This window comes from Hylobates moloch, unplaced genomic scaffold (genome assembly GCF_009828535.3).
Source record: "Hylobates moloch isolate HMO894 unplaced genomic scaffold, HMol_V3 SCAFFOLD_21, whole genome shotgun sequence".
NCBI classification, from domain to species: Eukaryota; Metazoa; Chordata; class Mammalia; order Primates; family Hylobatidae; genus Hylobates; species Hylobates moloch.
Genome location: NW_026652296.1, coordinates 9,892,463 through 9,907,187, shown reverse-complemented (window position 1 = coordinate 9,907,187; position 14,725 = coordinate 9,892,463). Strand labels below are relative to the sequence as shown.

Genomic DNA, 14,725 nt, shown 5'->3' with positions numbered 1-14,725 from the left:
GGATTACAGGTGCACACTACCATGCCCAGCTAATTTTTGTGTTTTTAGTAAAGATGGGGTTCTGCCATGTTGGCCAGGCTGGTCTCAAACTCCTGGCCTCAAGTGATCCACCTGCCTCAGCCTTCTAAAGTGCTGGGATTACAGGCATGAGCCACTGCGCCTGGTCTTTTTGGTGATATTTTGAAGAAACATATTCTTGTACATTGATGGTGGGACACCATTCTCTAGGGGGGCAATTGGCATACCTAACAAAATTAGAAATGGTCCTAGCTACTCAGTAGGCTGAGGCAGGAGGATTGCTTGTGCCCAGGAGGTTGAGGCTGCAGTAAGCCGTGATCATGCCACTGCACTCCAGCCTGGATGACAAAGCAAAACCCCATCTCTTAAAAAAAAAGGGGGGTTGTGGGGGGAGATGTCCTTGGACCCAGTAATTCCACCCCTAGGAATCCGGCTTACACACACAAGAAAGAAAAGATAAATGTACAAGGTTAGTCACTGCACAGCGAGATAGCAAAAGATTAGAAAGAACCCAAATGTTTATTGATCTGGGTTTTATTCCTTTATAGCCCAACCATACGATGGAATACTATAATGTTGTAAAAATGGGTTGAGTTCTTTATGAATTGGTGTGGAAACATCGCCAAGATATGAAAGCCAAATGCAGAAAAATGTATGTGGTATGCTATTATCTATGTGAAAAAGGCATTACTATTCTCTGGAAGGATAAACACAAATTTGAGAATGGTGAATATCTGGGGTGAGAGGTATCCTTTTCACTATTCTTTAAAAGTTTTGATATTTTGGTGTTTGCCTATTCAAAAAATGGTTAAAATCAGTTGCCACCAATTAAAAATTAGGAGAATGCATATAAAGAACTGAATTTCCTGTTCATTTGCTTGTTGCCTTAAGAATGTGAGCCCACTGTTTTTAGTGCCAGATATTCTAATTTTAAACAATGAGCTACATAAAGTCAAGTTGCTTTAGGGGGTCCTGGTCTCCAGGCTCTTCTTATACTCAAATTATTTCACTAATTTATTTCACCTGCCTAGGCCCTGTGGGCATTTGCATTTGAGATCCGTAGAACCAGAGACTCAGACAATGGGAAATTTATTCCAAGGATGTGGAGTGTGTGAAGAAATGCATCTCAGTCTCAGCTTAATGTGGTGGAGGATGGCAACTGGATGGTCACTGCAGTTCAAGCAATTGGCAGTCTAGCTAGCACCTCTGTACCCCAATTCCAAACTCCCTGAGGATGAGGCATGGGGTCCCACTAGAGAAGTGTGTGCTGTCCAGGGCTCTCCTTTGGGAGGTGACTGATACCAGGTCAGACATTGTAAGAAAGCTACACCAATATTCCACATGAATACAAATGCAAAATCAAGAAAATATCAGGAAACAGAATCCAGCAACATATAAAAAAGGATTATATGCCATAACCAAGCAGGATTTCTTCCAGGAATGCAAGGTTGGTTTAACATCTGAAAATCAGTGTACCACACCATATTAATAAAGGACAAAAACCACATGATCATCTCAATAGATGCAGAAAATAAGCATTTGACGAAATCCAACACCTACTTATGATAAAAACTCTCCTTCTTGAGGTAAAAAGGGGAGTTCTTGGGAAGGTTAGAGGCTAGACAGGTACCCCACAATGTCTGCTTACAGGGTTTACCAACTCCCTGGAGATGTTTAGTTGACCCAGGCAGCTACAGGTTTCCAGGAACCTTCCTCTCCATCTTAAAGCAAAATCCCACTAAATCCCACTTTGCATTATGGTCAAGAGTGCAAACATCTTTGGAAGGAGTTCCAAGTAGCTCTAATTTCAAGCAGCTGTCACAGAATCTCCTCTCTCAGTTCCCTGGGCTCGCTATGGGCTCAAAAGCCTGGAAATTCTTACAGGTGATCATCAGCTTGATGCATTTCAGGCTTGCAGCAGTAGGAGGGCGTGGAGGGCAACAGGTCTGAGGCTGGCCTCTGCAGTCTTTGCTGGGCCTTCTGGCAGAGTGTGCTTTAAGGACTGCTCATGATGCTGGGTTTGGAGAAGCAGTTAAGGGGAGGACTGCAGGGGACACATGCATTATATTTGGTCAGAATGAACATATGTTTCCCCTTAAAAGCCAAACCGGTGAAGCCTGAGCACCCGAGGCCAGCCTCTTCAACCAGGAGGGGTTTCTCACTGGGCCTTCCATGGAGATGCTCCGTTGTAGATGTAATGGGCAGAGTTTCACCTGGAGGAGCCAGGCCGAGGTGAATGAAAGGGAGGAGACCTGGAGGAGTGAGTCTTCTGTTGGCATCCCCAAGCCTGGTGCTGCTGCAGTGGGGACTCTACCCAGAAGGTAAGGATTCCAGCTTAGGTCATGGTCTCCTTGTTGCCAGGATGAATCGAGGAGATGTTGGGGCAAGTCTACACTCTTGAAATGGTTTTCTACACACAGGTTGCATCTCTGAGTGTACAGGTTCTTCTTAGGCTGCTGGCAGGTGTTTGTTGAGTGGCGGGGAAAAAAGAATAAGTGGTCTCAAAGGAAACTGCCTGGAGCAGACATGCTATTCAGGGGAAGGCTCGAGCTTGTAGCCCACGTTCACTGCGCATCCCTTTAAACCATCAGTTCTGTCTGGGAATCAGCTGGGCCACACCTCAAACCAATTACATCAGAATCTCCAAGCAGGGGAGGGGGAAACTTAGCATCACCTGTCTTTAAACCTCCCCAGGTGATTTCAGTATGTAGCCAGGGCTGGGAATCACTGCTTCCAAAGAATACCAGTCAAGAGATTTTTTCAGGATTTGCTTCGTCTTCTGAGTTGGAACAACTGCACCTTTTATCTGGTTTTCATACGGCACAAGGCTTCCTTTGAAGTGCTCGGTCCTCAGCATCCCTCTGCGCCTTCTGAGTGTAGCATGGAATTGGGTTTGAATTGGTTTCCAGTTTTGGGTTGAATTGCTTTCACCTGAGCTTCAGAGCTGGGTCCTGACTAGTCTAAGCCAACCAGGGTAATGCTAGCTCAGTGACCAGGTAGCTTTGGACTAAGCCCATCAGCTTAGCCGGATGTTCTGGAATGGTCCAGTTGGCTCAGAATTCAGGATTCTTTCTCAATACTGAATGATGGGGAAACCTCTCAGGTTAGGTAAGTGGAAGGCACCCTATGAATACTGGGGTGCCTGCCTAGGATGAAGTGTCCCTGTGGGTGGCAGGGTGGAGACAGAAAACCTGAATCCTTGCTGATGTCCCTGAGCAGCTTGCCCTCCCCAGACACAGCCAGTTGCCCCCTTGTCACCTTTATTAAGCACAGTCTGAGCTGGATTTCCCGTTACCTGCCAGTGAGAGTCGTAATTAATATAAAAGGGTCTGAGATTGGGTAAAGCAAAGTGAGTAGTCACTGCTAAAGGAAGCAGAGTTCCCTGAGAAGCTCTTGGAGCCAGAGCCCAGGCTGGGCTTGAAGCCCGTCTGTCAGCCCCTAGGTCAGCACTATCTGGCGTGCTAGAGGTAGCAGAGTCATCCTGAGATAAGGCGGGTCTGGGCTCAGGCTCATTTTGGTGCTCATAGACCTGGGACACTGCTCTGATTTTCCTTGAGACGGAATTTCGCTCTTGTTGCCCAGACTAGAGTGCAATGACGCGATCTCGGCTCACCACAACCTCTGCCCCCCGGGTTCAAGCGATTCTCCTGCCTCAGCCTCCTGAGCAGCTGAGATTACAGACATGTGCCACCATGCCCAGCTAATTTTTTGTGTGTGTTTTTAGTAGAGACGGGGTTTCTCCATGTTGGTCAGGCTAGTCTCGAACTCCTGACCTCAGGTGAGCCACCTGCCTCAGCCTCCCAAAGTGCTGGCATTACAGGCATGAGCTACCACACCCGGCCTGATTTTCCTTTTTAATAGCGCAAGTCTCAGGCTTGCAGCCTCAGCATGCGACAACAGGTAGCAAAAATCTAATGTTTGTCTTGTATTTACTTTATAGTCACTTTTATGGTCATTTGAATTTGTGGCAAATTATGCTGATTTTGCTTTTGGGTGACATCGTTTTCCTTTAAAAGGGGGAGTGAGGGTGAGGCATGGTGGCTCACACCTGTAATCCCAGTAGTTGGGAGGCTGAGGTGGGAGGATTGCCTGAGCCCAGCAGGTTGAGGCTGCAGAGCTGTAATCATGCCACTGCACTCCAGCCTGTGTGACAAAGGAGACCCTGTCCCCCCAAAAAAGTGGTGGCGGGAGTTGAGACATACTAAGAACATAAAGCAGTTGTGAGGCAGATGTGGCACAACTGACAATGGTGGTGGAGTGTGAGTCAGTTTGGGGAACGCTGAGCCAGGGACTGAACACTGTGAGAGTGGGGCTCACACATCTTTTCATTCATAGCAGCAGCCACCTTTCTTCCGAGGCCAGTCTCTATCCTAGGCCCAGGTGCATGGTGTGGCCGGAAATACCGGTGGCTGTGGACTCAGATAACCCATGTCCTAGTCAGCAGCTTCCCCTTTGCCAGCTGTCAGGACAAGTTAGCTTCTCTGCACCTTCATGTCAGCACCTGAAACCTGGAGTTCCTACTCCCAATACAAGGTTTGGGGGTTTTTGGAGGAGAGTGCGGAGGACTGGGGTTGGACTGTTTTGAGGAAATACCTTGGATTCCAGTGCTCTACAATTAGTCCAAGGAACTACACATCTGTTCTGAAAATACTCGTTGGGTAGCTGTGTATTCACGATGCCTGAGATGCAGGTGTTTTTAGGAACAACATTGTCCTTGCAGGGTGTAGCAGAGCCCCTTGTCCAGAGTCCTGTCCTTGGGGGAGAGGGTTCTAGTTGAGCTTCCCCAGGGGATGCTGATCCAGCTTTGCTGGCAGACAGAGTGGCAATGGCTAAGTCATGCCTCTTCCTCCGTCTCTCCAAGGCGGGATCTCTACTTTTGATTCCTAGACTTGCAGATGGCTACTTCATGTACACAGCTGTCACATCCCGCTGCAGTCTAGGATGGCAGCCAGTACAGCACTCACATCAAGTATATTGGAAAAGCCCTTTTACTTCTGCTTTATGGTTCCTAAAAGGTGCCTGCTCTGCTTATTAGAGTATCCATTGTGCTTCACTTATAAGACATTATTAAAGGTACATAAATAAGGATTTTTTCTTTTTTTTTAAGATGGAGTTTCACTCTCGTCACCCAGGCTGGAGTGCAATGGCATGATCTTGGCTCACTGCAACCTCTGCCTCCTGGGTTCAAGTGATTCTCCCGGCTTAGCCTCCTGAGTAGCTGGGATTACAGGCGCCCACCACCACGCCCGGCTAATTTTTGTATTTTTAGTAGAGACAGGGTTTCACCATGTTGGCCAGGCTGGTCTCAAACTCCTGACCTCAGGTGATCCACCCGCCTCAGCCTCCCGAAGTTCTGGGATTACAGGTGTGAGCCACTGCGCCCGGCCAAAATGATTTTTAATTGCAAAAACCAGTTCAGGTTTAAATGGTCTTACACCTTAAGGCTAGATGGTGTCCTGGATGGGGAAGGGCTTTGCATCACAGATGCGTTGATGCTGTATGCTGAAAACACACACATGCAGCCAAACTCATTAAATGGTGTGCAAGATTTGTCCTGGAAATGACTAGGGACCTTCCTTCCCACGTCCCCTTCTCTTGGTTGGAACACTTTGAAATAATGACAAGAATTTTCAGGGGGTGATTTTGACTATATGCAACTCTCACGTGCTGACTTTAAAACACAACCCCACTTATACTGTAGCTCCACTACGTTCAAGTTACAGCGAGTAGTCCGTTACTAAAGTGGTACAAGTTGGTGGGAAGCAGAATGCAAACAATTAGCAAACGGGGACCTTCCTTTGGTCAACTTTTCAAGCCAACTTTCCAGCAGCTGGGAGAAATGCGTTTTATTTTCAAACCTGCCTGTCAAGTTTGTATCAGCTAAGATGTTTTTCTTCTAGATTACCTCATGGTGACCCACTGATAATTGGTATGTTGGAATGCCATTTCCTAATGGTGGGAGCAGCCTCTTCATTTCTAGTCTTCTGGAAGCTTTTGAGATGTTCCTCCATGACATTTTGGTGAAACATGCCTCAACTGGCACCTAATTATTGCTCAGCAGGGGAGCTGGAAGTAAGGGTCACAACAGGCAGAAAAAAAAAAAACACTGCCTGATACTCTGCAAAATCCGTGTGTTCAACATGTTCTATTTAATTTCATCAGGGAAAGAAAATTTCCATCAAGCTAAATGGTTCTCAAATGTTAGTGGCATAGAACCACGTAGAGATGGATGGGCGTGGTGGTTCACGCCTGTAATCCCAGCACTTTGAAAGGCTGAGGCAGGCGGATCACAAGGTCAGGAGATGGAGACCATTCTGGCTAACATGGTGAAACTGTCTCTACTAAAAATACAAAAAAAAATTATCCAGGCATGGTGGCACGTGCCTGTAGTCCCAGCTACTTGGGAAGCTGAGGCAGGAGAATCGCTTGAACCCAGGAGGCGGAGGTTGCAGTGAGCTGAGATGGTGCCACTGCACTCCAGCCTGGGCAGCAGAGCAAGACTCCATCTCAAAAACAAAAAACAAACCACCTAGTGATAATTCTTGAGCCTCATCTCCAGGACTCAGGGATAGTAGTCTGAGGTCTAAGTAGTAAAGGAACTACACTTCTGTATGGCAGTACTTATTTGGCAATAAGCAGGTTTGTTTCTAGTGTGAAGCATCTCAGATGGGAAACTCCCGTCTTTAACACATCCCAGTTTTCAAATTTGGCACTCATTTTGTTCATGCCAGAAATGGATGTCGTTACAAAGGGGCAGGCATTGGGATCAAACTGACATACAACTCTAGAGCGGTATGAGGCATAGATACCCTTTCTGCTTGAATTTCAAGAGGGAATGAAGCTGTTTGATAAAGATTCTTCTCTCCCTATACAGACAAGGAACCAAAGATAGGATGAGAAAATGCCCTATGTGATGAACAGGGAGAGAAACCACAGTCCTAGCTTGTCTGACTGGAACTCATTCCCACAAGAAAACCTGCAGGGCCAAAAACACACCTCCCCACCCCCCGACCCCCACAAAAACAAAACAAAACGAAACACACCAAACCTCTGTAGGATACTTAGGTTTTCTCATGTTAGAATTGTTCAGCCTACATTTACAGGCATTCTCTAATTAGGTGGCAGCACGTTGCCACAGCCAACGATCTCCAGATTATTCGAAAAGCAAACAGTAGCAACAATATCCAATGTTCTTTTAAAATGGCTTTTATTGAGACACTTGTAGGGATTCTGCAACATTTCCAGTTGGGAATCTTTATTTCCAGCTCAGAGTGGCTAAACCCTTTTCTGAATGCCAAAAGGCACACTCCCACCACCTTAATGAGGAAACACACTTATCTGTCTCTGTTCCGATATCCAACTGGGACCTGGACCCTAAGCCCCATGGTGTCTTGTACAAGTCTCATTAGTCCTCCATGTACAACTCAGAAGCCTGTTAATCAGGGAGGGTGATTTCCAAATAAATGTGAGCTGGCCTAAATCCAGCTGGTTATTTCTGATTTGGTAATCTGTAGCATCTTAATTTGGGGACATCCTGTCCTAAGTTTTGGCTGGTGCATGTAGAATTTATAATCTACCTGTGTAACAACAGATGTAACATCGCTCCATTCCAGCCCCAAATTCCTTAAAGGTTCTAGTCTATTCTTGCACTTCTTCCTGTACTGTTGTTGAGAAGCGTAACATCTTAGGGAGAGGCCGGTCACATCTCTACTCTCTGCTAACAGCATTAACAAGAGTCTTTTGGAAACGGACTCACAGGTTATGGACATCAGCCACTTCAGACTTCTTTAGGCCAGTATTCTTGAGGTGACTGACCAGCCTCCTCATGGATTGGAGCTTCCCATCATTGTTTTAATTGCTGGAAATGTTGGCCTAATTCTGCTTCCTTGTAACTTTCTGCTTTTTAGTACAAGTTCTCTTGGGAATCTACCCATGGTAAAAATACCAGCTCCTTCCATCTTTACAGCCCTGTAAATGTGTGCTCTTCAAAGCCTTTCCCTTAATAGCAAGAGGGCCAAGAGTGGCAATAGAGGCAGAGCTGCCTGCACTACAGTTGTTCCCATTGTAAGGTGAAAACGAACGCTTAACTTCATCTGGAAGAAAAAAACAAACAAAGAACCCATCAGGCTATTAAGATTCTGCTTGCAAATTAATGCCAATCCATGTTTACATCTTTTTTTTTATATATCATTGAGACATTTACATATATATGCAGGCTCTGCTCCTTAACAAAAGGTGAACTGAAAAACTCAAGGGTGGTTATTTTTCAGTTAAAAAAAAAAAAAAAAGAAAAAAGAAAAACAGATTTTGTACCAGGTGCCTCAAGAGAAAGCATTCTATTTGCAGATGACAGATCTTGGGTTTTCCACAAGTTTCCTCTGTGACTGTGGCTGCCATCTCTGATGAAAGAGTTATGGCATTAAATGGCAAAAGATATAATGGACACACAGGACTGTCATGTGTAATAAAGCAAATATTTACATTAAGCACAATACAGCAATTTATTTAGATGCTTAAAATGAATACAAAGGGAAATAAAGATCACAAAATTATACATACTACAACAGTGTGTCATATATTAGATGGTATAAATGAATGCACCATGATGGTGTTGAACTAAAGATAAAACTAAATATCCAAAATGCAGCACTCATTGGTTTGCTGCTTCAACACAACACACTTTTATACAGATCTAAAAGGTGTCAAAATTAGTAGCTGCAAAGTCAATTCTTGCATGTGATTTTAGCTTAAAAGATTTCAGAAAACAGATCTGAAATACCAGTTTTTGTTTTTGACAGCTGTAATGTCAAGGATATTCAGAAGAAGAAAAATCCTATAATACAAGAGAGTCCAGATATATATCTTACGTGGCTGGCCTCTGTTGCAAGATTGTACAAGGTTATGTGCAAAAACTAAGTCTGTCCAAAAAGTCCATACTAGCGCAGTTTTGAGCTTTTGCTAGGTAAACTAGATAGAGCGTTTATTACACAGCAAGGGCAACACTAAAAAAAGAAATCTATGATGGGCACACAGTAACAGGATCATGAGCATCACCTGAATAGGTCTAAAAGACTGTACAAATATACATTTCAGCTATTCAGAATGAATACATGAAAAAAATCGCTTTTCCCAAAGTCTACTATACACATTAGACTGGTAGCTTGTATGTTGGCCCTACACTACCATGTGAATTAGTTTAACGCTTCTCGAAGACATGACCAATCACTTCACAGAGGGAAAGAAATGTTGAAAAGGCAGATAAAATAAACCTCTGCTTTTCCTCGTGTGTATTCATGAGTCACCAGCTTATTGGTTTTTCACATTTAGTTACCGTGTCTGTCAGAGAAGGTTCTGAAGCAAGATCAGCCTGTCGTGTCACAGACTTAGAAACTGGAACTGCAGCGGCCCCATGCCCCACAGTCCAACCAGTACTCACAAGGCAGTACCAGTGAGAAGACAAGCTTTGCAGTCACACTGAATGGAGATCAGAATTCCATGCTGCAGCATGTCACCAATGCCAGGGAACCTGGCACTTAGGCCTGTTGGCTGCTCAGTTTAACTCCAGCTAAGCTGCCATGCATGGGCTCAGCTACTCCATCAGTCATGTTGTCAAACTGTTCCCCATCCTCACTGTCAATTGTGCTATTCTGCCACTCAATCTGGGGGTTAGATAAGCGCTCATCATTCTCAGATGCATTCTTCCACTGTGACTGGTCCTTAGACCAAAACCCTTCAACTTTTCCATAGGAACTATTCTTCCATTTCAACTGCTCTCTGTCACCTTGCATGGTAGCCTTTTTTTTGGCAGCTGGCTTACTGCTCCTTGCATCTTCGCTTTGGGAAGACTCGTCAGACCAGGTTCCTGGTTTCATTTCGCAGGTATTGTCCTCAAAGTCTGACACTTGTTGGGATCCAGGCCCACTCTCAGATGGAGAAGCACCGTCCTTCCACTCAACAACATCGTCTTGGTCAACCTCACTATCAGAAGCATTGTGCATTAGTTTGGTTGGTTCCTCAGTCAAATGAATAGTTTCGTATTTTGAACCATCCTCTTTTTGGTCTAGCTTCTCCTCAGATTCTAAAGCATCCTCAGGAATTACCTTCAGTACATGTTCCTCTGGGTTATCGTTAGAGATTTTAGGTTCAACTTCAAAAACAGGGTCAAAGGGGCTACCACTTTCATTGGATTCTTCTTCCAAATTTTCAAAACTGTCTGAGGAACTGTCATCTTCCTTCCCAAGGTTGAGCTTTTTGTCAGCAGTCTTACTAGCATTGACTCTGGAATCCTTCTCATCATGATTTTCAAATAGCCACTCAGCATCAAAATCCATCTCATGCTTGACTTTATTTAATTCTTTCATGTTAAACCCCAGCAACACGCCAGGCTTGTACTTTTCACAATCACGGACACACTTCTTCCTTTTGTTACTAAAATGGGAAGCGATGTCACTCTTCCATAACCATAAACTGGCTGCTAGCTTCTCAATTTCTCTCCTGGTGGGATAGGGCTGTTTGTTAAAATACTTTGTTAGAAAGCTTTTCCTGGCTTCATAGGAATCATCTTCATGACCCTTGGGGTCTAAAGCTAAAACAACAGGCTCTTCAGGCTTCTCTTCAAAGAAGCTGGGTGAATCACTATCATCATCTAACTTTCGTTTTTTCAGTAAGGGAAATTCCATTTGCTCGTAAGTGCGCTTCACAGGTGCCAGACTTGGAGACTGATTAAGCCGAGAGGGTGCATTTGTCTTATCCTGGCCATTTTGGGTCTTTCCAACACCCCTGCAGTGAACTAGATGCAGAGTGATAGTCGAGGCGGTCATGTTGCTGGTATACACACCAAGGCAATGGATACATTTGTAGGTAAGCTTTTTCTCAACTGGATGAACCGTCTGAATAACTTGGTGCCTCTCTCGTAAGTGATGTGCAAGTGCATCAGATATGGGTCCTTTTAGGATTGAAAAGCAAAGAGGACAAAGGGTTTTCCCAACATCTTTTTTATAGGGCACTGCAGCTTGAGGTGAACTTTTAACAGGGATATCTGCCTTTTCCTGAACTTTTGGCTGTGGCTTTGGAGGAACTGGAGGGTTATTTTGGGCATGGTAAGCAACAGATTCAGCTGGGGCATCCCTCAGATTGTATGTAGTTACCAGGAGATGGATGTTAGTGTGACTACCCTGCTGCAATGTCAAATCAAAACTCAAAGTAGAATCTGTTTTAGGTCCCATCTCTTCATCAATGTGAACCATCCGCATGTGTGCGGCCATCTTTTCCACATCATTGAAAGTTGAACGGCAATATGGACAAGACAGACCATGAATTAACATATGGTTGAGCAGGGTATCTGTGGGTAAATAGCGATTACAGTAGAGGCATTTGCTAGTAAAATTGTGTATTTTCATGATGTAGTTGGCTACTGCTGGGACTTTCTCAGCTTTGTGTTCTTTTTCGAAGTGCACACTATAGACATTTTCAGGAAAAAGCTCATTACAGATTGTACATATTTTCCACTTTTGAGTTGAGGAAGTGTTACCTGGGGGAGGGCCTGTGGCAGCTGCAGCAGGTTTGGAACTGGACTGACCTAACACTCTGGATGCCTGTGACTGGGAGAGGGAAGGAGACTTTAACTGGCCCGATGAGAGAGAAGAGGCATTAGCAGACTGCAGGGAGTATCTTGCTGGTGCCTGGGACCTCTGCTCTGACCCAAGCCCATAAGACCTTCCATTTCCACTTGGAAGTAACTGCTTTACAGACTGAGATTGTTGAGGAATGGAAACTGGTGCGTTGCCACCTAGACCCAGTCTCATGGACTGACCAACACTGTAACCCTGGCCTACAGATTTGACTCCATAGTTGTTCTGCTGCAGGTGAACACTGGACATCATGTTGACTCCTGTAGAATTTAAGTTAGGCTTTGGTATTGAGAGTCGATTCACCATCTGCTGTGATGGTAAAGACCGGACATTTCCAGAAGCAAGGGAACCGATTCTTGGTGGGAGTCCCATGCTCTTCTTGTCTTGAGGTTTGGGAGCAATTAGCATCAAGGGTTTGGATCGGGGAACCACTACATTTGTGTGCCCAATCATGGCAGTGACCTGATAGCCTATACGTTCATGGTCTTCGATGACATGCTGTACCAAAGCTTCATAGGACTTTGGCATGAAAAGGCATCGCTTGCAGTGAATACTACTCTCTTCTCGGGCATTTGAGCCTAAGGGAACTGCCCCATTGAGTGATTTTTCTCCTGCCTTTGCTATGTAAGGTGCTGCCACATGCTGAAAATGTTCCCTGTAAATGTGCTTCCTAACTATTTCGTAAAGAGGATCTCGGTAAGTGCACTTCTTACAGTAATAAACAGCTTGCTCTACACTGTCAGCCTGCTTGGGTTTAAGGCCATCATTTTTGTTTTTATCTTTGAAAGTGCTGAGGCTGCTACTTGGTGCGCTGGCGTTCGGAGCATGAAATATTTTAATGTGTGTTTCCAAAGTCTTTTTGTCTGCATTGAAGGTACAGTAGGGGCAATTAAGGAGAATCCTATTTTCAAAGTCTTCACTATGGACATTTCGGAAATGACTTTTGTAGGCAGAGAAGAATTTTGAGGAAAATGGACAAGCGCTGCAGCAGAAAGGTTTTGTCCGATAGTCCTAAAGCAAACACAAAAACTAGAATTAGAATGCCACTTCAGATAGGCAGTTAACAGATTCCAGATCCCCCACAAGACATTCTTAATAATGCATTGATTTTAGGCCGGGCGCCGTGGCTTACGCCTGTAATCCCAGCACTTTGGGAGGCCGAGGTGGGTGGATCACCTAAGGTCAGGAGTCCTAAGAGCAGCCTGACCAACATGGTGAAACCCCATCTCAACTAAAAATACAAAAAAATAAGCTGGGCATGGTGGTGGGCGCCTGTAATCCCAGCTACTTCAGGAGGGTGAGGCAGGAGAATCGCTTGAAGCTGGGAGGTGGAGGTTGCAATGAGCCAAGATCGCGCCATTGCACTCCAGCCTGGGTGACAACAGCAAAACTGTCTCAAAAAAAAAAAAAAGCACGATTTTAGTATATTTTTTCCTTTTGTATAGTAACTTCATAAAACAGAAACTCAAAAAAGCTATCTTAAACCAAATATTTTTGTCAGTGTAAATTAAAAAGTCAATGCTAAGTTCTTTCTCAATGTTTAGGGAAAAAAAGTCACATTTTAGCTAAACCAAAGACAAATGGCTTCAAGATAAACATTTTGCAGCTAGAAATAACAAGAATAACCTAAATTAAGGAAGTCGCTAAAGACTTCAGGTTTACTATACAGTTGTGTGTTGCTAAACCACAGGGATACAGCATTCTGAAAAATGTATCATGGTGTGAAATCCTCAAGTGTATTCATACAGACCTAGATGGTAGAACCTACTACACGCCTAGGCTACATGGCATAGCTTATTGCTCTTAGGCTACAAACCTGTACAGCATGTTTCTGTACTGAATACCATAGGCAATGATTAACACAATGGTAAATATTTGAAATATTTGTATGTTTAAACATAGCTGAGCACAGAAAAGGTACAGTAAAAATACAATGTAAAAGATAAATGATATCATGAACAAAGCTTACAGGACTGGAAGTTACTCTGGGTGAGTCAATATGAAAGCCTGGGACATTACTGTACACTACAGTAGACTTTACGAATACTTAGGCTACACAAATTTTACTAAAAAAAAAAATTTTTTTTTTTTTTTTTTTTTTTGAGACAAAGTCTCACTCTGTTGCTCAGGCTGGAGTGCAGTGGCACAATCGGCTCACTGCAGCCTCAACCTCTTGGGCTCATGTGATCCTCCCACCTCCACCTCAGTCCTGGGGACTATAGGTGTGTGCCACCACACTAGGGTAAATTTTGTAGAGACAGGGTCTCTCTCTGTTGCCCAGGCTGGCCTTGAACTCCTGGGCTCGAGCAATCCTCCTGCCTTGGCTTCCCAAAGTGCTGGGATTGCAAGCCACTGTGCCCAGCCCTAAAAAATATTTTTTCTTCAATAATAACCTCAGCTTGCTGTGGTTTATACACTTTTAAATTTTTAACTTTTTGACTCTTTTGTAGTAATAGTTAGCTTAAAACACAAACAGATTGGCTGGGCACAGTGGCTCACGCCTGTAATCCCAGCACTTTGGGAGGCCCAGGAGGGTGGATCACCTGAGGTCAAGAGCTTGAGACCAGCCTGACCAACATGGTGAAACCCTACCTTTACTGAAAATAAAAAAATTGGCTGCGCATGGTGGCAGGCACCTGTAATCCCAGCTACTCGGGAGGCTGAGGCAGGACAATCACTTGAACCCAGGAGGCAGAGGTTGCAGTGAGCCAAGATCACAGCACAGCACTCTAGCCTGGGCAACATAGCAAGACTCTGTCTCAAAAACAAAAACCCCAAAAACAAACACATTGTACAGCTGTACAAAAATATTTTCTATCTTCATATGCCTATTCTATAAGCTTTAAAAAAAATTTTTTTTTAAAAACTTTCCCAGCACTTTGGGAGGCTGAGGCAGGTGGATCACAAGGGCAGGAGTTCGACACCAGCCTGGCCAACATGGTGAAACCTCATCTCTACTAAAAATACAAAAAATTAACCGGATGTGGTGGCGGGCGCCTCTAATTCCAGCTACTCAGGAGGCTGAGGTTGCAGTGAGCTGAGATCGTGCCATTGCACTCCAGCCTGGGCGACAAGAG

At 44.5% G+C, this 14,725-nt stretch overlaps 1 protein-coding gene across 4 annotated transcripts in view; it reads right to left on the bottom strand.

The window, feature by feature from the left end:
* Nucleotides 1-7,206: 7,206 nt before the first annotated feature.
* ADNP (activity dependent neuroprotector homeobox) overlaps nucleotides 7,207-14,725 on the bottom strand; it is a 41,603-nt gene continuing 34,084 nt past the window's right edge. For all 4 annotated transcript variants that reach the window (XM_032142899.2, XM_032142896.2, XM_032142895.2 and 1 more), the window contains one exon: nucleotides 7,207-12,659. In XM_032142899.2, coding sequence (XP_031998790.1) covers nucleotides 9,552-12,176 — 2,625 coding nt within the window. In that variant the 5' untranslated portion in view covers nucleotides 12,177-12,659 and the 3' untranslated portion in view covers nucleotides 7,207-9,551. The remainder of the gene's footprint in view (nucleotides 12,660-14,725) is intronic.